Below are 25,835 nucleotides of genomic sequence, written 5' to 3' on the forward strand. Positions count from 1 at the left end.
AATATAGGAAATTAAATTTATTTAGACTGTCTTTGATTTTTGAATTTTGAGTTTCTACAATAATTCTTAATTTGTCTGAATTAACTATAGAATAACTATAAAATGGCTCATAAAATTGTTTAAAAATTGTATCAATTGTCTTTGATTTTTTAATTTAATCTTTGATTTTTTTTTTCATTTCTACAATAATTCTTAATTTGTTCAAATTAAATATAGAATAACTATAGAATGGTTCGTAAAATTGTTTAAAAATTGCATCGAATTTTTATTTTCTATTTGGATGATAAAATATAGGAAATTAAATTTTTGTAAACTGTCTTTGATTTTTAAATATTGAATTTCGACAATAATTCTTAATTTATCTGAATTAACTATAGAATAACTATAGAAAGCCTCGTAAAATTCTTTAAAAATTGCATCAAATTTTTATTTCTTATTTGGTGAATAAAATATAGGAAATTAAATTTATTTAGACTGTCTTTGATTTTTGAATTTTGAGTTTCTACAATAATTCTTAATTTGTCTGAATTAACTACAGAATAACTATAAAATGGCTCATAAAATTGTTTAAAAATTGTATCAAATATCTTTGATTTTTTAATTTAATCTTTGATTTTTTTTTTAATTTCTAGAATAATTCTTAATTTGTCTGAATGGACTATAGAATAACTATAGAAAGACTCGTAAAATTGTTTAAAAATTGTATGCAATTTTTATTTTTTATTTGGATGATGAAATATAGGAAATTAAATTTTTTTAGACTGTCTTTGATTTTTGAATTTTGAGTTTTAATAATAATTCTTAATTTGTCTGAATGAACTATAGAATAACTATAGAATGGCTCGTAAAATTGTTTAAAAATTGTATCAAATGTCTTTGATTTTTTAATTTAATCTTTGATTCTTTAATTTTGAATTTCTAGAATAATTTTTAATTTATCTGAATGAACTATAGAATAACTATAGAATGATTCGTCAAATTGTTTAAAAATTGTATCTAATATCTATTTTTTATTTGGATGATAAAATATAGGAAATTAAATTTTTGTAAACTGTCTTTGATTTTTGAATTTTGAGTTTCTACAATAATTCTTAATTTGTCTGAATTAACTATAGAATAACTATAAAATGGTTCATAAAATTGTTTAAAGATGGTATCAAATATCTTTGATTTTTTAATTTAATGTTTGATTTTTTTTTGAATTTCTAGAATAATTCTTAATTTGTCTGAATGGACTATAGAATAACTATAGAAAGACTCGTAAAATTGTTTAAAAATTGTATGCAATTTTTATTTTTTATTTGGATGATGAAATATAGGAAATTAAATTTTTTTAGACTGTCTTTGATTTTTGAATTTTGAGTTTTAATAATAATTCTTAATTTGTCTGAATGAACTATAGAATAACTATAGAATGGCTCGTAAAATTGTTTAAAAATTGTATCAAATGTCTTTGATTTTTTAATTTAATCTTTGATTCTTTAATTTTGAATTTCTAGAATAATTTTTAATTTGTCTGAATGAACTATAGAATAACTATAGAATGATTCGTCAAATTGTTTAAAAATTGTATCCAATTTCTATTTTTTATTTTGATGATAAAATATAGGACATGAAATTTTTGTAAACTGTCTTTGATTTTTAAATATTGAATTTCGACAATAATTCTTAATTTGTCTGAATTAACTATAGAATAACTATAAAATGGCTCATAAAATTGTTTAAAAATGGTATCGAATTTTTCTTTTTTATTTGGATAATAAAATATAGGAAATTAAATTTTTTTAGACTGTCTTTGATTTTTAAATTTTTAGTTTCAACAATAATTATTAATCTGTCTGAATTAACTATAGAATAACTATAGAATGGCTCGTAAAATTGTTTAAAAATTGCATCAAATTTTTATTTTTTATTTGGATGATGAAATATAGGAAATTAAATTTTTGTAAACTGTCTTTGATTTTTAAATATTGAATTTCGACAATAATTCTTAATTTGTCTGAGTTAACTATAGAATAACTATAGAATGGCTCACAAAATTGTTTAAAAATTGCATCGAATTTTTATTTTTTATTTGTTGAATAAAGTATAGGAAATTAAATTTTTTTAGACTTTCTTTGACTTTTTAATTTTGAATTTCTAGAATAATTATTAATCTGTCTGAATGAACTATAGAATAACTATAGAATGACTCGTAAAATTGTTTAAAAATTGTATGCAATTTTTATTTTTTATTTGGATGATGTAATATAGGAAATTAAATTCTTTTAGACTGTCTTTGATTTCTTAATATTGAGTTTGAAATAGTCTGCTAAATATAGAGACGAAAACGATGCAGTTTGAGTCCGATAAGATCGTGACTTGATACACGATCCCGGTCGATAAGTATTTTAGAGCATGCGTTAAGTGCAGCCTGTTGCTCGTCGAGCATTTCCATACGTTATCTCAATTGCATAGAGCAAATGCAACCTCGATACTTGCACGCGAACCTCGTTTCTAGCTTCCTATTGACAGATGGAATGTTCACTTAACAGAGTGTGAATACTATACCAAACTTGCAAATGCAAACTTTGAAGCCTAAGCAAACACAGTTTTGCAAATTAACTTTTCGTTATTACAGGTATTAAAATTATAATCAAGCATGTTATATAGGGTGTCCATAATGGTTTGGACTAAACTCACAAAAGCAAGTTTTAAAACCTAAAAAAACACAGTTTTGTCAATTAACTTTTCGTTATTAAAAATTTTAAAATGATAGTCGAGGAAGTTATATAGGGTGTCCAAAGAAATTGGGACCAAACTTCGAAACTAAACTCACAAAAATCAACTTTATAACCTAAAGAAACACAGTTTTGTAAATTAACTTTTCGTTATTAAAAATTTTAAAATGATAGTCGAAGAAGTTATATAGGGTGTTCATATTGGTTTGGACTAAACTCACAAAAGCAAGCTTTAAAACCTAAAAACACACAGTTTTGCAAATTAACTTTTCGTTATTAAAAATATTAAAATGATAGTCGAGGAAGTTATATAGGGTGTTCATATTGGTTGGGACTAAACTCTCAAAAGCAAGTTTTAAAACCTAAAGAAACACTGTTTTGTAAATTAATTTTTCGTTATTAAAGATATTAAAATTATAATCGAGGACGTTATATAGGGTGTCCAAAAAGATTGAGACCAAACTTCGAAACTAAACTCACAAGAGCCAACTTTAAAACCTAAAGAAACACAGTTCTGTAAATTAACTTTTCGTTATTAACAATATTATAATTGTAGTCGAGGGCTTTACATAGGGTGTCCATAATGATTTGGACTAAACTCACAAAAGCAAGCTTTAAAACCTAAAGAAACACAGTTCTGCAAATTAACTTTTCGTTATTAAAGATATTCAAATTGTAACATAGTCGAGGACGTTATATAGGGTGTTCAAAAAGGTTGAGACCAAACTTCGAAACTAAACTCACAAAAGCAAGCTTTAAAACCTAAAGAAACACAGTTCTGTAAATTAACTTTTCGTCATTAAAGATATTAAAATTATAATTGAGGACGTTATACAGGGTGTCCAAAAAATTTGGGACCAAACTTATACTACAAGTTACTGAAGTCAAATAGATGAAGAAAGTTCCTATAAACTTACGTCCGAAAATGCTTTATTGAAAAGATATAAGAGTTCCAAAATTTACGGGAAAAATTCGTTTTTATTTATGGGATCACGCAAAACAGTTGATTCAGAAAACTACGATAGAAAAAGATCAGTTTTGGGAATGTATCCAAAATGCATTACCTAACCTAAACCTAACCGAACCTTTTTGGATACCCGGTATATAAGTAATCAGTGTACCTATATATAGAAAGAAAAATTTGTCGATTAATTTATACAAATTAACCCAAACCTAACTCAACCTTTTTGGACACCCGGTATATATATTGTATAAGAATAGACGTAACCCAACCTTCATGGACACCCTGTATATAAGTAATTAGTGTACCTATATATAGAAAGAAAAACTTGTCGATTAATTTATACAAATTAACCCAAACCTAACTCAACCTTTTTGGACACCCGGTATATATATTGTATAAGAATAGACCTAACCCAACCTTTATGGACACCCTGTATATAAGTAATTAGTGTACATATATATAGAAAGAAAAACTTGTCGATTAATTTGTAAAAATTAACCCAAACCTAACTCAACCTTTTTGGACACCCTATATAATTCGTCAGTGTTTTTCGTTAATAATTTAAAAACGAAGCCGCATCCGACATTTTTGCAAAGGGAATTGTTGTTCAGAATCGTCTCAGCTACCCCACATTTTCGGTTCGTACACTATTTACGGGACACCCTGTATATTTCTATATTGTATAAGAACTGACCATCTTTGTTGTTTGGACAGTCGTGTTTTTAACGTGAATGATATTTCGAAGCAAGCAGTGAACTTCGAAGTATGGAGCACAACAACGATACCTGCACAGTCGACGGCGACGGCGACGACAACGACGACGACGACGACGACGACGACGACGACGTCCACGTCGACGCACAGATCCTTCTCCACGGAGCAACCCTTGTACCGATTGGACGGCAGCAACGGCCAAGCGTGCATTCTCCTGCAGGTGGACGCTCTGATCACGGTGAAATATCGAACGAAACTCGGTGAAGATCAGGTAACAATGCTCATTGATGAATCAAACATGGCCGAACCAAAGACTCTCAAGTGACGAACTACGGTTGCTCGAAAAATCTTTTAACGCTAGAACTACTCGACAATTATAGTGTATTTATTTGCACCGAAGACATTAACACGATAGATACGCGGAAAAATATATAATGCAATAGAAATGTTTGTTTATAATATTATAGAAAATTAAAATTTTAAAATTTCAGAGGAGTAAATTTTTTACTAATTTTATTGGAAATTACGAATGGGTTATTTTTACTGCCTTGGAGAAATGTATAGTGGAATGAAAGTAAAGTGTTTATTTATATTTTTATAGAAAATTGAATTTTCAAAAATTCAGATGTATAAATTTTTTACTAATTTTATTAGAAATTTCGAATGAGTCACTTTGACTGTTTTGAAGAAATGTATAATACAATGAAAAAAAGTGTTTAATTATACTCTTATACAAAGTTAAATTTTCAAAAATTCAGATTTGTAAATTTTTTAGAAATTTTTTTACAAATTTTGAATGGCCCATTTGGCTACTTTGAAGAAATGTATAATGCAATGAAAGTAAAGTGCTTATTTATGCTTTTATACAAATTAATTTTTCAAAAATTCAGATAAGTAAATTTTCAAAAATTCGGATAAGTAAATTTTTTACAAATTTTATTAGAAATTTCGAATGAGTCAATTTGACTGTTTTGAAGAAATGCATAATGCAATTAAAATAATTATTCATTCTTTTATAGAAAATTAAATTTTCAAAAATTCAGGCGAGTAAATTTTTTACAAAGTTTTTTAGAAATTACGAATGAATCATTTTGACTGTTTTGAAGAAATGTATAATGCAATGAAAGTAAAGTGTTTATTTATATTTTTATAGAAAATTGAATTTTCAAAAAATTGTTCGAGTAAAGTTTTTACAAATTTTATTAGAAATTTTGAATAGTCCATTTGGCTGCTTTGAAAAAATGTATAATGCAATGAAAATCAAGTGTTTATTTATATTCTTATAGAAAATTAATTTTTCAAAAATTCAGATTTGTAAATTTTTTACAAATTTTATTAGAAATTTCGAATGAGTCATTTTGACTGTTTTGAAGAAATGTATAATCCAATGAAAATAAATTGTTTAATTATATTTTTATAGAAAATTGAATTTTCAAAAAATTGTTCAAGTGAATTTTTTACAAATTTTATTAGAAATTTCGAATGAGTCACATTGACTGTTTTGAAGAAAGACATAATGCAATGAAAATAAAGAGTTTATTTATACTCTTATACAAAATAAAATTTCAAAAATTCTGTCGAGTAAATTTTTTACAAATTTTATTAGAAATTTCAAATGAGTCAGTTTGACTGATTTGAAGAAATCTATGATGCAATGAAAATGTTTATTTATATTTTTATAGAAAATCGAATTTTCAAAAATTCAGTTGAGTAAATTTTGTACAAAGTTTTTTAGAAATTTCGAATTAATCACTTTGACTGTTTTGAAGAAATGTATAATACAATGAAAATAAAGCGTTTATTTATATTTTTATAAAAAATTAAATTTTCAAAAAATTCAGAGGAGTAAATTTTTTACAAATTTTATTAGAAATTTCGAATTAATCACTTTGACTGTTTTGAAGAAATGTATAATACAATGAAAATAAAGCGTTTATTTATATTCTTATAAAAAATTAAATTTTCAAAAATTCAGGAGTAAATTTTTTACAAATTTTATTAGAAATTTTGAATAGTCCATTTGGCTGCTTTGAAAAAATGTATAATGCAATGAAAATCAAGTGTTTATTTATATTCTTATAGAAAATTAATTTTTCAAAAATTCAGATTTGTAAATTTTTTACAAATTTTATTAGAAATTTCGAATGAGTCATTTTGACTGTTTTGAAGAAATGTATAATCCAATGAAAATAAATTGTTTAATTATATTTTTATAGAAAATTGAATTTTCAAAAAATTGTTCAAGTGAATTTTTTACAAATTTTATTAGAAATTTCGAATGAGTCACATTGACTGTTTTGAAGAAAGACATAATGCAATGAAAATAAAGAGTTTATTTATACTCTTATACAAAATAAAATTTCAAAAATTCTGTCGAGTAAATTTTTTACAAATTTTATTAGAAATTTCAAATGAGTCAGTTTGACTGATTTAAAGAAATGTATAATCCAATGAAAATAAATTGTTTAATTATATTTTTATAGAAAATTGAATTTTCAAAAAATTGTTCAAGTGAATTTTTTACAAATTTTATTAGAAATTTCGAATGAGTCACTTTGACTGCTTTAAAGAAAGTCATAATGCAATGAAAATAAAGAGTTTATTTATACTCTTATACAAAATTGAATTTTCAAAAATTCAGAAGAGTAAATTTTTTACAAATTTTTTTAGAAATTTCGAATTAATCACTTTGACTGTTTTGAAGAAATGTATAATACAATGAAAATAAAGTGTTTAATTATACTCTTATAGAAAATTAAATTTTCAAAAAATTGTTCGACTAAATTTTTTACAAATTTTATTAGAAATTTCGAATTAGTCACTTTGACAGCTTTGAAGAAATTTATGATGCAATGAAAATAAAGAGTTTATTTATATTCTTATAAAAAATTAAATTTTCAAAAATTCAGATCTGTAAATTTTTTACAAATTTTATTAGAAATTTCGAATAAGTCATTTTGACTGTTTTGAAGAAACGTATAATGCAATGAAAATAAATTGTTTAATTATATTTTTATAGAAAATTGAATTTTCAAAAATTCAGATCAGTAAATTTTTTACAAATTTTATTAGAAATTTCGAATGAGTAACTTTGACTGATTTAAAGAAATGTATAATCCAATAAAAATCAAGCGTTTATTTATACTCTTATACAAAATCAAATTTTCAAAAATTCAGTCGACTAAACTTTTTACAAATTTCATCAAAATCAATAAATGGTTCATTTCGACTGTTTCGATAGTTCTAGTGTTAATTATGTCGTTCCTAAATGACCAAAAATACATTTAAACATTCGAGAGCCAGCAACCACCCCTAATGACGAGTCTTAATTCGAGCCTGATTCAAAACGAAACAGTTCGTGCAGAGTCTGAATAAACGTTTATTGCAGGAATCGAACATTTACGTTCCCAACGATGCCAAGGTGACCGGAAACTGCGACAACGAGAACACGGTATCGATGTCTCTCAAGTGGAATGCGTTCGTACTGTTGTGGAGCTTCGCCAAGGTACTATACGATTAATGGAGAACCGAGAAAACGTGATTTCCCTACGTTTCGAACGGTTCTCGTCTCCGCGAACGCGATCGGGGTCACGAAAGCTGCGTTCAACTCGCACACGAAATGCTCGTTTCGAACAGAAATCGATACAGCCGGCCCTTTTCTAGACGATTCACGTTTAATTCTACGTACAGTTAGATTTTCTATTCAGACGTTCGCGTGACGGGGGATCCTTGCGACAATTTGCTCGTTCGACCTACGCGTCGAACTGTTTTATTCGCGATTAACACGAGCACTGGAATTATTGTTCGTTTGATGGTTGCAAAGCGCGATTACATCTTCGCGAACAAGAGTTTATAGAGCTTGGATGTTGGAAAACAAACATTTTAATTCTGGGTGGTTATTGCGGTGGTTATGAGGGGGTTGTTTTAAATGTTTGAGGGGGAAAGAAAGATGGAGGGTTGTTTGCAGTAAATTCAAAAAGATTTCGATTTTTTAATGGCTTTGAAAATGTGGATTTAATGAAATTTTGGAAAATAATCGATGACATGGAAAATTTTTTTACAGAGAGATAATTTTTGATGGGGGTTGTTTGACAAATTTGGTAAAAAAGCAAGATGGAGGGGTGTTTGCAGTAAATTCAAAAAGATTTCAATTTTTTAATGGCTTTGAAAATGTGGGTTTAATTAAATTTTGAAAAATAATCGATTATATGGAAAATTTTTTCACAGCAAGATAATTTTCGTTGGGGGTTGTTTGACAAATTTGGTAAAATGCAAGATGGAGGGTTATGACCTGGATTCAAAAGGTTTTCAATTTTTTAAAATCATGAAAACAAATACTTTAATTTTGGGTGATGATTGTGATAATTGTAGGGGGTTGTTCTAAATGTTTGGGGGGGGGGGAAAGAAAGATGGAGGGTTATGTGCAATTGATTTAAAAAATTTTCGGTTTTTTAATGGCTTTGCAAATGTGGGTTTAATAAAATTTTGGAAAATGATCGATGATATGGAGAATTTTTTCACAGGGAGATAAATTTTGATGGGGGTTGTTTGACAAATTTGGTAAAAAAGTAAAGTGGAGGGTTGTGTTATTGGATTCAAAAGGTATTGAATTTTTAAAAATTATGAAATAAACACTTTAATTCTGGGTGATTATTGTGGTGATTATGAAGGGGTTGTTTTAAATGTTTGAGGGGGAAAGAAAGATGGAGGGTTATGTGCAATTGATTTAAAAAATTTTCGATTTTTTAATGGCTTTGCAAATGTGGGTTTAATGAAATTTTGGAAAATAATCGATGATATGGAGAATTTTTTTACAGAGAGATAATTTTTGATGGGGGTTGTTTGACAAATTTGGTAAAAAAGTAAGGTGGAGGGTTGTGTTATTGGATTCAAAAGTTTTTCAATTTTTTAAAATCATGAAATAAACACTTTAATTCTGTGTGATCATTGTGGTGATTATAAGGGGGTTGTTTTAAATATTTGAGGGGGAAAGAAAGATGGAGAGTTATGTGCAATTGATTCAAACAATTTTCGATTTTTTAATGGCTTTAAAAATGTGGGTTTAATGAAATTTTGGAAAATGATCGATGATATGGAGAATTTTTTCACAGGGAGATAATTTTTGATGGGGGTTGTTTGACAAATTTGGTAAAAAAACAAGATGGAGGGGTGTTTGCAGTAAATTCAAAAAATTTTCAATTTTTTAATGGCTTTGAAAATGTAGATTTAATGAAATTTTGGAAAGTAATCGATGATATGGAATATTTTTACACAGCAAGATAATTTTCGTTGGGGGTTGTTTGACAAATTTGGTGAAATGCAAGATTGAGGGTTGTGACCTGGATTCAGAGATTTTCAATTTTTTAAAATCATGAAATAAACACTTTAATTCTGTGTGATTATTGTGGTGATTATAAGGGGGTTGTTTTAAATATTTGAGGGGGAAAGAAAGATGGAGGGTTGTTTGCAGTAAATTCAAAAAAATTTCGATTTTTTAATGGCTTTAAAAATGTAGATTTAATGAAATTTTGAAAAATAATCGATGATATGGAAAATTTTTTCACAGTGAGATAAATTTCGATGGGGGTTGTTTGATAAATTTGGTAAAAAAGCAAGATAAAGGGTTGTTTACAGTAAATTCAAAAAGATTTCGATTTTTTAATTGCTTTGAAAATGTGGATTTAATGAAATTTTGGAAAATAATCGACGATATGGAAAATTTTTTCACAGGGAGATAATTTTCGTTGGGGGTTGTTTGACAAATTTGGTAAAATGCAAGATGGAGGGTTATGACCTGGATTCAAAAGGTTTTCAATTTTTTAAAATCATGAAAACAAATACTTTAATTTTGGGTGATGATTGTGATAATTGTAGGGGGTTGTTCTAAATGTTTGGGGGGGGGGAAAGAAAGATGGAGGGTTATGTGCAATTGATTTAAAAAATTTTCGGTTTTTTAATGGCTTTGCAAATGTGGGTTTAATAAAATTTTGGAAAATGATCGATGATATGGAGAATTTTTTCACAGGGAGATAAATTTTGATGGGGGTTGTTTGACAAATTTGGTAAAAAAGTAAAGTGGAGGGTTGTGTTATTGGATTCAAAAGGTATTGAATTTTTAAAAATTATGAAATAAACACTTTAATTCTGGGTGATTATTGTGGTGATTATGAAGGGGTTGTTTTAAATGTTTGAGGGGGAAAGAAAGATGGAGGGTTATGTGCAATTGATTTAAAAAATTTTCGATTTTTTAATGGCTTTGCAAATGTGGGTTTAATGAAATTTTGGAAAATAATCGATGATATGGAGAATTTTTTTACAGAGAGATAATTTTTGATGGGGGTTGTTTGACAAATTTGGTAAAAAAGTAAGGTGGAGGGTTGTGTTATTGGATTCAAAAGTTTTTCAATTTTTTAAAATCATGAAATAAACACTTTAATTCTGTGTGATCATTGTGGTGATTATAAGGGGGTTGTTTTAAATATTTGAGGGGGAAAGAAAGATGGAGAGTTATGTGCAATTGATTCAAACAATTTTCGATTTTTTAATGGCTTTAAAAATGTGGGTTTAATGAAATTTTGGAAAATGATCGATGATATGGAGAATTTTTTCACAGGGAGATAATTTTTGATGGGGGTTGTTTGACAAATTTGGTAAAAAAACAAGATGGAGGGGTGTTTGCAGTAAATTCAAAAAATTTTCAATTTTTTAATGGCTTTGAAAATGTAGATTTAATGAAATTTTGGAAAGTAATCGATGATATGGAATATTTTTACACAGCAAGATAATTTTCGTTGGGGGTTGTTTGACAAATTTGGTGAAATGCAAGATTGAGGGTTGTGACCTGGATTCAGAAAGATTTTCAATTTTTTAAAATCATGAAATAAACACTTTAATTCTGTGTGATTATTGTGGTGATTATAAGGGGGTTGTTTTAAATATTTGAGGGGGAAAGAAAGATGGAGGGTTGTTTGCAGTAAATTCAAAAAAATTTCGATTTTTTAATGGCTTTAAAAATGTAGATTTAATGAAATTTTGAAAAATAATCGATGATATGGAAAATTTTTTCACAGTGAGATAAATTTCGATGGGGGTTGTTTGATAAATTTGGTAAAAAAGCAAGATAAAGGGTTGTTTACAGTAAATTCAAAAAGATTTCGATTTTTTAATTGCTTTGAAAATGTGGATTTAATGAAATTTTGGAAAATAATCGACGATATGGAAAATTTTTTCACAGGGAGATAATTTTTGATAGGGATTGTTTGACAAATTTGGTAAAAAAAACAAGATGAAGGGTTGTGTTAATTCATTCAAAAGTTTTTCAATTTTTTAAAATCATAGAAAATGTAGATTTAGTACAATTTTGAAAAATGATTATTGATGGCATCGAAAATTTCTTCTCAGTCAGCTAAATTTTTAAGGGATTGTTTGAAAAGTTTGATAAAAAAGCAAGATGTAGGGTGGTTTGCAGTAAATTCAATAAAATTTCCATTTTTTAATTGCTTTGAAAATGTGAATTTAATGAAATTTTGGAAAATAATCGATGATATGGGAAATTTTTTCACATGGAGATAATTTTTGATGGGTGTTGTTTGACAAATTTGATAAAAAAACAAGATGAAGGGTGGTTTGCAGTAAATTTAAAAAATTCTCGATTTTTGAATGGCTTTGAAAATGTGGATTTAATGAAATTTTGAAAAATAATCGATGATATGAAAAATTTTTTCACAGGGAGATAATTTTCGATGGTGTTGATTGAAAAGTTTGGTAAAAATGCAAAAGATGGAGGTTTGCTTACCAGATTCAAAAAGATTTCGATTTTTTAATGGCATCGAAAATTTCTTCCCAACGAGTTAAATTTTTATGAGGGTTGTTTGAAAAATTTAGTGAAAAAGAAACATGGAGGCTCAGGTTTGGAATCAAAAAGTTTTCAATTTTTTAAAACCATAGAAAATGTAGGTTCAGTACATTTTTGGAAAATGATTATTGTGGGCATTGAAAATTTCTTTCCAGTGTGTTGAATTTTTAAAGGGGGTTGTTTGAAAAGTTTGGTAAAAAAGTTCAAATAAATAAATAAAACTTCCAGACTCCATTCGTGGAAATTTACCACACTTTTCAAAAACAACCCTCCTACTAAAATATTTCACCAGTATCAACATACACAATATATTCAATTTATAATTAATGTAAATTTTAATATTACTATTTCTATATTATTTAATTTTTACATATTAAATTTAATATGAATATAATTTTCAAATAAATAAAACTTCCAGATACCATTCGTGGAAATTTACCACACTTTTCAAAAACAACCCTCCTACTAAAATATTTCACCAGTATCAATATACACAGTATATTCAATTTATAACTAATGCAAATTTTAATATTAGTATTTCTATATTATTCAATTTTTACATATTAAATTTAATATGAATATAATTTTCAAATAAATAAAACTTCCAGACACCATTCGTGGAAATTTACCACACTTTTAAAAAACAACCCTCCTACTAAAATATTTCACCAGTATCAACATACACAGTATATTCAATTTATAACTAATGCAAATTTTAATATTAGTATTTCTATATTATTCAATTTTTACATATTAAATTTAATACGAATATAATTTTCAAATAAATAAAACTTCCAGACACCATTCGTGGAAATTTACCACACTTTTCAAAAACAACCCTCCTACTAAAATATTTCACCAATATCAACATACACAGTATATAAATTTTAATATCAGTATTTCTATATTATTCAATTTTTACATATTAAATTTAATATGAATATAATTTTCAAATAAATAAAACTTCCAGACACCATTCGTGGAAATTTACCACACTTTTAAAAAACAACCCTCCTACTAAAATATTTCACAAGTATCAACATACACAGAATATTCAATTTATAACTAATGCAAATTTTAATATTAGTATTTTTATATTATTTAATTGTTACATATTAAATTTAATACGAATATAATTTTCAAATAAATAAAACTTCCAGACACCATTCGTGGAAATTTACCACACTTTTCAAAAACAACCCTCCTACTAAAATATTTCACCAGTATCAACATACACAGTATATAAATTTTAATATTAGTATTTCTATATTATTCAATTTTTACATAGTAAATTTAATACGAATATAATTTTCAAATAAATAAATAAAACTTCCAGACACCATTCGTGGAAATTTACCACACTTTTAAAAAACAACCCCCCTACTAAAATATTTCACAAGTATCAACATACACAGTATACTTAATTTATTACTAATGCAAATTTTAATATTAGTATTTTAAAAATACTATTTTTATATTATTTAATTGTTACATATTAAATTTAATACGAATATAATTTTCAAATAAATAAAACTTCCAGACACCAGGTGGGGAGCGATGGTACGTCGAGAAGATCGAGCTGACCTACAATTCGAGTGATCGACACTTCGAGCACATCGACGAGCCCAGTAAGTACAGTCGAGTGTCCCTCGCGAAATTTTCACGTTCGTGCAATAATTTTGGATCGATTCCAATTCTGTTTCTATTAAAGACAAGACGATCAGGCTGAGCACCGGGCAAAAGCACGCTTCCATGCTGTTCCCGACGCCTGTTGGAAAGTCGTACTCTTGTAGTGGGGAGACGGAGATCAATCTGACCGATGGCAAACATTTCGCCAGCGTTTTACTCAGGTATTTTAATCGAAATCTCAATTTCTTTAAATTTTTTTGAAATTTGATCTTTATATATTTACTGAAATTCGACAAAATTTGACGTACGATTTAATTACAAATGATTCCTTTAAAATCAGAATATTTAGTTTTTTTTTAAATTTTTGAAAAAAATTTTCGAAATTTTTCAAAAAATATATTGAAAACTGGGATTTATATATGGTAATACAAACTTAAAAAATTTCTATTTAACTTCCTGACTTACGATACAATTACAAATAATTCTTTTAAAGCATACTATTTAGTTTTGTTGAAATTTCTTTATCTGATTTCAAAATTTTTCACTCGAAATCTCAATTTCTTTAAATTTTTTTGAAATTTGATCTTTATATATTTACTGAAATTCGACAAAATTTGATGTACGATTTAATTACAAATAATTCCTTTAAAATCAGAGTATTTAGTATTTTTTTTTAATTTTTGAAAAAAATTTTCGAAATTTTTCGAAAAATATATTCAAAACTGGGATTTATATATGGTAATACAAACTTAAAAAGTCTCTATTTAAGTTCCTGACTTACGATTCAATTACAAATAATTGTTTAAAAACGTACTATAATATTTAATTTTGTTTAAATTTCTTATCTGATTTTAAAATTTTTCACTTGAAATCTCAATTTCTTAAATCTTTTTTTAAATTTGATCTTCATACATTTTCACAAATTCAACAAAACTTGACGTACGATTTAATTACAAATGATTCCTTTAAAAGCAGAGTATTTAGTTATTTCAAAATATTTTCGAATTTTTCGAAAAATATATTGAAAACTGGGATTTATATATGGTAATACAAACTTAAAAAATTTCTATTTAACTTCCTGACTTACGATTCAATTACAAATAATTCTTTTAAGGCATACTATTTAGTTTTGTTGAAATTTCTTTATCTGACTCCAAAATTTTTCACTCGAAATCTCAATTTCTTAAAATTTTTTTGAAATTTGATCTTGATACATTTATTCAAATTCGACAAAACTTGACGTACGATTTAATTACAAATGATTCCTTTAAAATCAGAGTATTTAGTTTTTTTTTTTAATTCTTGAAAAAAATTTTCGAAATTTTTCAAAAAATATATTCAAAACTGGGATTGATATATGGTAATACAAACTTAAAAAGTCTCTATTTAACTTCCACTTACGATTCAATTACAAATAATTCTTTTAAAGCATACTATTTAGTTTTGTTGAAATTTCTTTATCTGATTTCAAAATTTTTCACTTGAAATTTCAATTTCCTCACATTTTTGAAATTTGATCTTTATACATTTTCTCAAATTCGACAAAATTTGGCGTACGATTTAATTACAAATAATTCCTTTAAAAGCAGAGTATTTAGTTTTTTCAAAAAATTTTTCGAAAAATATATTGAAAACTGGGATTTATATATGGTAATACAAACTTATAAAATCTCTATTTAACTTCCTGACTTACGATTCAATTACAAATAATTCTTTTAAAGCATACTATTTAGTTTTGTTAAAATTTCTTTATCTAATTTCAAAATTTTTTACTCGAAATCTCAATTTCTTTAAATTTTTTTGAAATTTGATCTTGATACATTTATTCAAATACGACAAAACTTGACGTACGATTTAATTACAAATCGTTCCTTTAAAAGCATAGTCCTTAGTTTCTTTTTTAAATTTTTGAAAAAAATTTTCGAAATTTTTCAAAAAATATATTCAAAACTGGGATTTATATATGGTAATACAAACTTAAAAAGTCTCTATTTAACTTCCACTTACGATTCAATTACAAATAATTTTTTAAAAACGTACTATAATATTTAATTTTGTTTAAATTTCTTTATCTGATTTTAAAATTTTTCACTCGAAATCTCAATTTCTTTAAATTTTTTTGAAATTTGATCTTGATACATTTATTCAAATTCGACAAAACTTGACGAACGATTCAATTACAAATAATTTTTTAAAAGCGTACTATTTAGTTTTGTTTAAATTTCTTTATCTGACTTCAAAAATTTTCAAAAAATATATTCAAAACTGGGATTTATATATGATAATACAAACTTATAAAATCTCTATTTAACTTCCTGACTTACGTTTCAATTACAAATAATTTTTTAAAAACATACTATAATATTTAATTTTGTTCAAATTTATTTATCTGATTTCAAAATTTTTCTAAAAATATATTCAAAAATGGCTTGTATTTGATGATACAAAATTAAAAAAGCTCTACTTAACCTCTTGGCGTACGATTTAATTCCAAATAATTTTTAAAACTCATACTATTTAATTTTATTTAAATTTTATCGTACAATCTTAAATCACAGCCATTGACTATTTGCAATAGGTTTCTTTTTTTTGTTAATAAATTGTTTACCGCACTGAATCCACGCTCCACTAAATATTCAACGCTCCCAAATGCGCCTGTGGCCATCTTCGCCCACCAGATGGCGACAGCGTCCACCAGATGGCGCTAGCACCCACCAGATGGCGCTAAAACGCCCACCAGAGGGCGCTAGCGCCCACTTTGGGAATCACTGGTCTAGATTGTTCAAGAATCCCTCTAAAATTTCAGAGACATGAAGCTCCAGCCGTTCAAATTCAAGAACAACGAGTTCGCCGTGGAGTTTTCTTGCACGTCGTTGAGCGCGCGCGGATTCCGGGACGAAACAGCCCCGGTTGCAGTGGGCTCGACGCTAGCAGCAGCCGTGTTGCTAACCATCACCGGCTACGCGGCCTATCGCTACTTCAAAGTGAAGAAAGTCAAGTACGACACCATGGAATAAATCGTCCTCGAACAAAATCCAAAAAAAAAAAAAACCAGCTCCTAGGACGAACCCTTTCCTACGACATTTCTCCGTCGTCGCGTCGACTTTCTTCCTCGACCTACGATTTAATAATCACGATTAGATCGCGAACGAACCTCGTCCTAGGATTTTGAAAAAAAAAAATAAAAAAAAAAAAATCGCAAAATACGCGAAGTTTGTAATTCGCCCGACGAGCAGGGAGAGACTACGCCCATTTTTCATCGACCCGTAGGATAACCTTGATTATCGAGTTCCAACGTTCCGTTTGTCGCGAATATCGCGCGTCGTCCATCTTTCAAATTTCTATAGATCGCGCGGAGACTTTGCATTCTGGATTCGTGTATTTGAGAGGATCGAACGAACTTGGATTCAACCCTTTTGGTAATTTTGGAGGTTTGAATAAGTGGACGCCTATGGTTGGTCTACGAACACCAAAATTTGGCAATTTTGACACCAATTTATAGCGATTTTTCAAATTTTTGATTCATCGAATTTTGGAATTTTGATTGAAAATTTTATTGAAACGATACATAAATTATAAATCTGACGAATGTTCGATCGAAGAATTATATTTCCACTCGATCAAAAATATTCTATAATTCGAATTCTAAAATTTGAGTTTGAAATTTTTTTCGAAAATTAAATTAATAAATATTTATTAATCTAAAAAATTTTGGTGTACGCCTATGGTTGGTGTACGCCTATGGTTGGTCTACGAACAATCGAATAAAATCGAAATTTGGCAATTTTGAGACCAATATATAGCGATTTTCCAAATTTTGATCCATCGAATTTTGGAATTTTGATTGAAAATTTTTTTTGAATCGATACTTAAATTATAAATTCATCTGTGACGTATATTCGATAGAAGAATTATATTTCCACTTGTTCAAAAATATTCTACAATTCGAATTCTAAATTTTGAGTTTGAAAGTTTTTTCGAAAATCAAATTAATAAATTAATTTATTAATGATTAATTTTAATGATTAATTAAATTTAATGTAAATTAATTAGGGTCATATATTTCTATGCAAAAAATTGTGGTAGACGCCTATGGTTGGTCTACGAACACCAAAATTTGACAATTTTAAGACCAATTTATAGCGATTTTTCAAATTTTGATTGAAAATTTTATTGAATCGATACATAAATTATAAATTATAAATCTGACGTATGTTCGATCGAAGAATTATATTTCCACTCGATCAAAAATATTCTACAATTCGAATTCTAAAATTTGAGTTTGGAACTTTTTTCGAAAATCAAATTAATAAATATTTAATGTATATTAATTGGGGTCATATATTTCTATGCAAAAAATTGTGGTGGACGCCTATGGTTGGTCTACGAACACTAAAATTTGACAATTTTGAGATCAATGTATAGCGATTTTTCAAATTTTTGATTCATCGAATTTTGGAATTTTGATTGAAAATTTTATTGAATCGATACATAAATAATAAATTTATCTGTGACGTATGTTCGATCGAAGAATTACATTTCCAATCGTTCAAAAATATTCTAAAATTTGAGTTTGAAACTTTTTTCGAAAATCAAATTAATAAATATTTTATGTATATTAATTGCGGTCATATATTTATATGAAAAAAATTTTGGTGTACGCCTATGATTGGTCTACGAACAATCGAATAAAACCGAAATTTAGCAATTTTGAGACCAATATACAGCGATTTTTCAAATTTTGATTCATCGAATTTTGAAATTTCGATTGAAAATTTGATTGAAACAATACACAAATAATAAATTTATCTGTGACGTATATTCGATCGAAGAATTATATTTCCACTCGTTCAAAAATATTCTATACTTCAAATTCTAAAATTTGAGTTTGAAATTTTTTTCGAAAATCAAATTAATAAATATTTATTAATCTACTATATCTATTAATCTAAAAAATTTTGGTATACGCCTATGGTTGGTCTACTAAAAGTCGAGTAAAATCAAAATTTGGCAATTTCGAGACCAATATATAGCGATTTTTCAAATTTTGATTTATCGAATTTTGGAATTTTGATTGAAAACTTTATTAAAACGATATACAAATAATAAATTTATCTGTGACGTATGTTCGATCGAACAATTATATTTCCACTCGTTCAAAAATATTCTACAATTCAAATTCTAAAATTTGAGTTTGAAACTTTTTTCGAAAATCAAATTAATAAATATTTTATGTATATTAATTGCGGTCATATATTTATATGAAAAAAATTTAGGTGTACGCCTATGATTGGGCTATGAACAGTCGAGTAAAATCAAAATTTGGCAATTTCGAGACCAATCTATAGCAATTTTTCAAATTTTAATTGAAAATTTGATTGAAATTTGGATTGAAACAATACACAAATAATAAATTTATCTGTGACGTATATTCGATCGAACAATTATATTTCCACTCGTTCAAAAATATTCTACAATTCGAATTCTAAAATTTGAGTTTGAAACTTTTTTCGAAAATCAAATTAATAAATATTTAATGTATATTAATTGGGGTCATATATCTATATGAAAAAAATTGAGATAGACGCCAATGGTTGGTCTAGGAACAATCGAGTAAAATCAAAATTTGGCAATTTCGAAACAAATCTATAGCGATTTTTCAAATTTTGATTCATCAAATTTTGGAATTTTGATTGAAAATTTTATTGAATCGATATATAAATTACAAATTTATCTGTGACGTATATTCGATCGAACAATTATATTTCCACTCGATCAAAAATATTCTAAAATTCAAATTCTAAAATTTGAGTTTGAAACTTTTTTCGAAAATCAAATTAATAAATATTTAATGTATTGTAATTGAGGTCATATATTTATATGCAAAAAATTGAGATAGACGCCAATGGTTGGTCTAGAAACAATCGAGTAAAATCAAAATTTGGCAATTTTGAGAGCAACCTATAACGATTTTTCAAATTTTGATCCATCAAATTTTCAAATTTTGTTCAAAAATTTTATTGAAACGATGCACAACCAATAAATTTGTATTCTATTGTAAATATTTCCACTCGTTCACCAGTATTCTAAAATTCGAATTTGAAACATTTTGCAAAAACCAAATTAATAAATATTTATTAATCTACAGATAATAAGTCTAATATATTGGTGTCATATATTTACATACAAATTATTGATTTGACGAATCAAAGGGGTGAAATCCATCGTTCGAAATCCAACAACAATGGCGTAAGCGTCACAGTAGTCGCAAGCTCTGATGGTTGTATCGATAGCTTTTTGATTCGTGGGCGTCGATCCACGTACTTCTAACACGATCTAGGGAAATCGTTAGTCCCATATAAAACACTATACACGGACAGCCAAGCGTAAAAAAAAAAAATTTTACATTCTTTTCCACGCTGTTAAATTTGAATTTCCCGCCTTTTGCATATTTCTTCCATCGGGGGTTACGAAACGCCGCGGTTTGCTTAAAGTTTTCGCGAAGCATATCTTTTATCACTGATCGTGTGTCAAGAATTGTATTTCACTATGCATCGTAACGTTTTTTTTTTCGTGTGCTTCCTTTTCGCTGGTTTAAAAGAATCACCCGTTGGACGCTTCCGTGACCCCGGAAACGAGAAGCCCTGTCAGGCAGCTGAGAATTTTAGAACGAAATCCTAATCTTATGCTTCGAATAGTTCCCGCCCTTAAGGGGGGATTCTCGTGTAACAGGGTTAAAATTAAAGTTTCCTTTTTTATTTTTTTCCAAAAGAATTAAACGTTCTATTGTATTAGACTTTTAAAAATTTGAAGAGAAACCCTTAAACTGTACGAAAATATTTTTTTATTTCATTTTTTATTGTATTTTATCAAATACTAATTAATCCTACCCAGTAAGAATTAAATATCACCTAATAAAGGACGTTAATTGGGAAACAATAATATAATATTATCTCTAAACTTATTCATTTTTAAAATTAATTTACACGATCGAATTGACTCGAAATGTGGCGAGAGTATCATCAGTGTATTGGCAAGATTTTCCCGATTAAAATGAGTCCAAACACGACATGGTTTGGACTACTTTTAATTTCGACATACTCAAACTCATTTTTGAAAAATTCTCAATTTTGAATAATCAAAAATTGTCCGAATGGTGTCGTGTTTGGACTCGTTTTCATCGGGAGAATCCTGCTAATACATTGGTAATAGTGACATGAAGATAAAAGAGTCAAGTGTGTCATCTAGTAATGAAATTTGAAATGTTTATACTTGTATCCTCGTGAGAGTATCATCAATATATTGGTGAGATTCTTCCCATAAAAACGAGTCCAAACACGACATAGTTTGGACTACTTTTAATTTCGACTTACTCAGACTCATTTTTGAAAAATTCTCAATTTTGAATAATCAAAAATTGTCCGAATGGTGTCGTGTTTGGACTCGTTTTCATCGGGAGAATCCTGCTAATACATTGGTAATAGTGACATGAAGATAAAAGAGTCAAGTGTGTCATCCAGTAATGAAATTTGAAATGTTTATACTTGTATCCTCGTGAGAGTATCATCAATATATTGGTGAGATTCTTCCCATAAAAATGAGTCCAAACACGACATGGTTTGGACTACTTTTAATTTCGACTTACTCAAACTCATTTTTGAAAAATTCTCAATTTTGAATAATCAAAAATTGTCCGAATGGTGTCGTGTTTGGACTCGTTTTCATCGGGAGAATCCTGCTAATACATTGGTAATAGTGACATGAAGATAAAAGAGTCAAGTGTGACATCCAGTAATGAAATTTGAAATGTTTATACTTGTATCCTCGTGAGAGTATCATCAGTGTATTGGCGAGATTTTCCCGATTAAAATGAGTCCAAACACGACCTAGTTTGGACTACTTTTAATTTCGACTTACTCAAACTCAATTTTGAAAAATTCTCAATTTTGAATAATCAAAAATTGTCCGAATGGTGTCGTGTTTGGACTCGTTTTCATCGGGAGAATCCTGCTAATACATTGGTAATAGTGACATGAAGATAAAAGAGTCAAGTGTGTCATCCAGTAATGAAATTTGAAATTTTTAGACTTGTATCCTCGTGAGAGTATCATCAATATATTGGTGAGATTCTTGCCATAAAAATGAGTCCAAACACGACATGGTTTGGACTACTTTTAATTTCGACATACACAAACTCATTTTTGAATAATTCTCAATTTTGAATAATCAAAAATTGTCCGAATGGTGTCGTGTTTGGACTCGTTTTCATCGGGAGAATCCTGCTAATACATTGGTAATAGTGACATGAAGATAAAAGAGTCAAGTGTATCATCCAGTAATGAAATTTGAAATGTTTATACTTGTATCCTCGTGAGAGTATCATCAATATATTGGTGAGATTCTTCCCATAAAAATGAGTCCAAACACGACATGGTTTGGACTACTTTTAATTTCGACATACTCAAACTCATTTTTGAAAAATTCTCAATTTTGAATAATCAAAAATTGTGCGAATGGTGTCGTGTTTGGACTCGTTTTCATCGGGAGAATCCTGCTAATACATTGGTAATAGTGACATGAAGATAAAAGAGTCAAGTGTGACATCCAGTAATGAAATTTGAAATGTTTATACTTGTATCCTCGTGAGAGTATCATCAATATATTGGTGAGATTCTTCTCATAAAAATGAGTCCAAACACGACCTAATTTGGACTACTTTTAATTTCGACATACTCAAACTCATTTTTGAAAAATTCTCAATTTTGAATAATCAAAAATTGTCCGAATGGTGTCGTGTTTGGACTCGTTTTCATCGGGAGAATCCTGCTAATACATTGGTAATAGTGACATGAAGATAAAAGGGTCAAGTGTGTCATCCAGTAATGAAATTTGAAATGTTTATACTTGTATCCTCGTGAGAGTATCATCAGTGTATTGGCGAGATTTTCCCGATTAAAATGAGTCCAAACACGACCTAGTTTGGACTACTTTTAATTTCGACTTACTCAAACTCAATTTTGAAAAATTCTCAATTTTGAATAATCAAAAATTGTCCGAATGGTGTCGTGTTTGGACTCGTTTTCATCGGAAGAGTCTCGCCAATCTCATTTTACAACATATAACAGGATTAAAATTCTTAATTACAATTTAATAAAAGATAATAAAAAATGGACCAAAAAAAATATTTTCGTATAGTTTAAGAGTCTCTCATCATGTTTATAAAAGTTAAATATGATAGAACGTTTAATTCTCCACGAAAAAAATTAAAAAGGAAACTTTAATTTTGACGCTGTTACACGATAATCCCCCCTTAAACGTGTAAATAATGTATTCAGCGATCGTTGTCGAGTCTATCAATTTTTCCGTTTCACAAACCGACGAACAATGTACAAGAACGCCTCTGACTACATATAAATATCGAATCGACCAACGTGCGCGTGATCAAAGCTGAAACATAGTGCCCTGTCGATCGTTAAATTGTTTTGAAATGAGAATTGTATAATTTTTAGATCGTCGTTTGGGTCCTGTGTCCGCGTAACGATCGCTAGATTAGATCGTTTCGTTTTTATCCTCTGATTCTCGATGTAACATATCGTGTAAATATGTTAAGAGGGCGATCGACGAAGCTGGCGAACTGGGATCAGTCGATATTTTTTACGATCGGAACCACCTCCTCGCCACGAAGTGGACATTCGACGCGTCGCATAAAAGAATATTTGGGTTCTCGTCCGTCGGCCATTTTCTAACATCCGTCAGAGATTCGCGAGCTTCGACGATCGCGCGAAACTTTTCGACGATTCTTTAATATGTCGCGTGCATTCATTATTAGTCGATGGATAGTTCCATTTCAACGATATATTAGCGTGTAAAGTCGTTTTTGGGGGAGATCGAGCCGAATGGAGGCTCGTTGTCCGCACCAGGACATTGGAAAATCGTCGCTGTCGATCTTTAATTACTCTTATATCGAGATTACGTGGATTCCAAGTCGAGAAATTTGTCTCTGACGAGGGACCCCTCAGGTTTCCCCAAATTTTTTATTCACGAGTTAATATACAAAATATACGTTCATCGTGTCTTCAAATAAAAATTGTTAAAGTTGGGGTCTACGAAACAATTTTTGATGGTAAACATATTTCACAAAAGTCACAATTTTTGCATAAAATGAAACCTCTAAAATACGAGAAAGGGTAGACAAAACCAAGAGTCGAACCGTTTAAATTTAATTAAACCTCGTGAGCAATTACCACTTTACCGACTGATAGTGGTTACCGACCAGTAGTGATTACCGACCGGTATCAATCTACTCTTACCGACAAACAGCCGATAAACAGTCTGTCAGTCGGTAAGAGTAGATTGATACCGGTCTGTTTATCGGCTGTTTGTCGGTAAGAGTAGATTGATACCGGTCGGTAAAGTGTCAAAGAAGACCGTGACAAAAAATTCAGGGGTCAAAACCTAGGTTTCCCTCGCGGAGTGTAATGTTGACAAAAAAAAAAATCAGCCAATCCACGCTGGATATACATATTGTAGTTATAGTTAAGGAGCAATGGCGTACCTAAGTGTTACCCGTACGCGCGTGCACGCATTACGCGACGCGCATAAAATTTATAAAATTATCGATATGTGCGTAACATATGACCTCTGTCTTCCAAGTGCATATTAAAGTTGAAACTTCGTGTGTAAATATATAAATACATACATGCATAAATGCATATATATAATATATATATATATATACGTATTATGGGTATATCGTGTATCGTGTTTCTGTGACGATGATCGGGGCGTGTCTGCGTCGGCAGAAAACCGGCGTGGAATGTGTTTCCCTTTTCGCGCGATTCGAGGAATTCGAGAGGCGTGCGCCGCGACGTACGCAAACGTACCGACGAGAAACGAAACAGATTAATTTAACGCTACGCCGCTATTATATCAAACGGAGATGGTCTATAGATGTAATTTACGAAGATGTATTTTTGTGCTAAAGGCAATCTTATCATAGACATTATCGACGGCTGGGGGGGGGGGGGGGGGGGTTGTTGGGCCGTTGTTTGTCCTAAGCGATCGAAAACGAAATCGCTACGACGATTCTAGCGTCCGACTCACGTTGGCTGTCCGGTGACCCATATGTGGGTCACCGCTTGGAATGGTTGTAGAGTGATCCCTTTTGGTGTACGTAAAATATTGGGTGCGTATAATTAACACTTTTTAAGATATTAGTAATTAAAGTGCGACCGTAAAGCGACTATTCTCAAGATGTCTCGTGAAATTTAATATTCATTGAGTTTGCAAGCTTTTGTGATACATATGTTCAATAGAAAAATAAACAAAAATTTATAAACAGAATTGATATTAAATTTTACAAGACATTCTGTAAATAGTCAGTGAAATTATACAGAGCTGACATATAATTATTTTAATTATTTATATCTTAAAAACTATTGAATATATTGAATATCGTGTCCCCTGTTTGGAACTTGAAGAAATTAATCCTGCAAATAGTGTGTTAAAAAAATAGATTTTTTAGAATGGTACGTAAAAGAGAATTTTTAATTCTTAATTTTTAGTTCTGAGACAAAATTAATTTTGGGTAGCCAACGTGTGATCGACGCGAAAGGGGACCGTAAGTTTGCAGCGTTCCAAACGAAGTCGACGAGGGTGAATTTTTACAGGAGAGAAAGCTGGTAGAAGGGCGAGTCCAAAGTGTCGTGAATTTTTATGGAACAGAGTCGAATTAACGAATCATATCGCTTGACCTATCTCTGCAAACGTTAAGTCTCGTAGTAATTATTGTAACGCGTCACGCGTGAGACACCACGGAAGAACAAGACGGATCATGGATTCAGCGCGATACAGCGACACGGTGAGTAACGGGCGGCTAATAAAAAATTGTATCGTATCGATAAAATAAAGGCTGTTATACAAGTTCGTTCGTTGCTGTAATCTCGTTCATCCC

The 25,835-nt window shown here is 29.0% G+C and overlaps 1 protein-coding gene across 1 annotated transcript in view; it reads left to right on the plus strand.

Moving 5' to 3' along the window:
• LOC143348837 (lysosome-associated membrane glycoprotein 5) overlaps window positions 1-24,914 on the plus strand; it is a 28,003-nt gene extending 3,089 nt beyond the window's left edge. Inside the window, exons 3-7 of the mRNA XM_076779498.1 lie at window positions 4,430-4,669; window positions 7,787-7,903; window positions 13,794-13,881; window positions 13,965-14,103; window positions 16,689-24,914. Of these exons, the coding sequence (XP_076635613.1) occupies window positions 4,430-4,669; window positions 7,787-7,903; window positions 13,794-13,881; window positions 13,965-14,103; window positions 16,689-16,899 (795 nt within the window). The 3' untranslated portion in view covers window positions 16,900-24,914. The remainder of the gene's footprint in view (window positions 1-4,429; window positions 4,670-7,786; window positions 7,904-13,793; window positions 13,882-13,964; window positions 14,104-16,688) is intronic.
• The last annotated feature ends 921 nt before the right edge of the window (window positions 24,915-25,835 follow it).

This window comes from Colletes latitarsis, chromosome 12, assembly GCF_051014445.1.
Source record: "Colletes latitarsis isolate SP2378_abdomen chromosome 12, iyColLati1, whole genome shotgun sequence".
Lineage (NCBI taxonomy): Eukaryota > Metazoa > Arthropoda > Insecta > Hymenoptera > Colletidae > Colletes > Colletes latitarsis.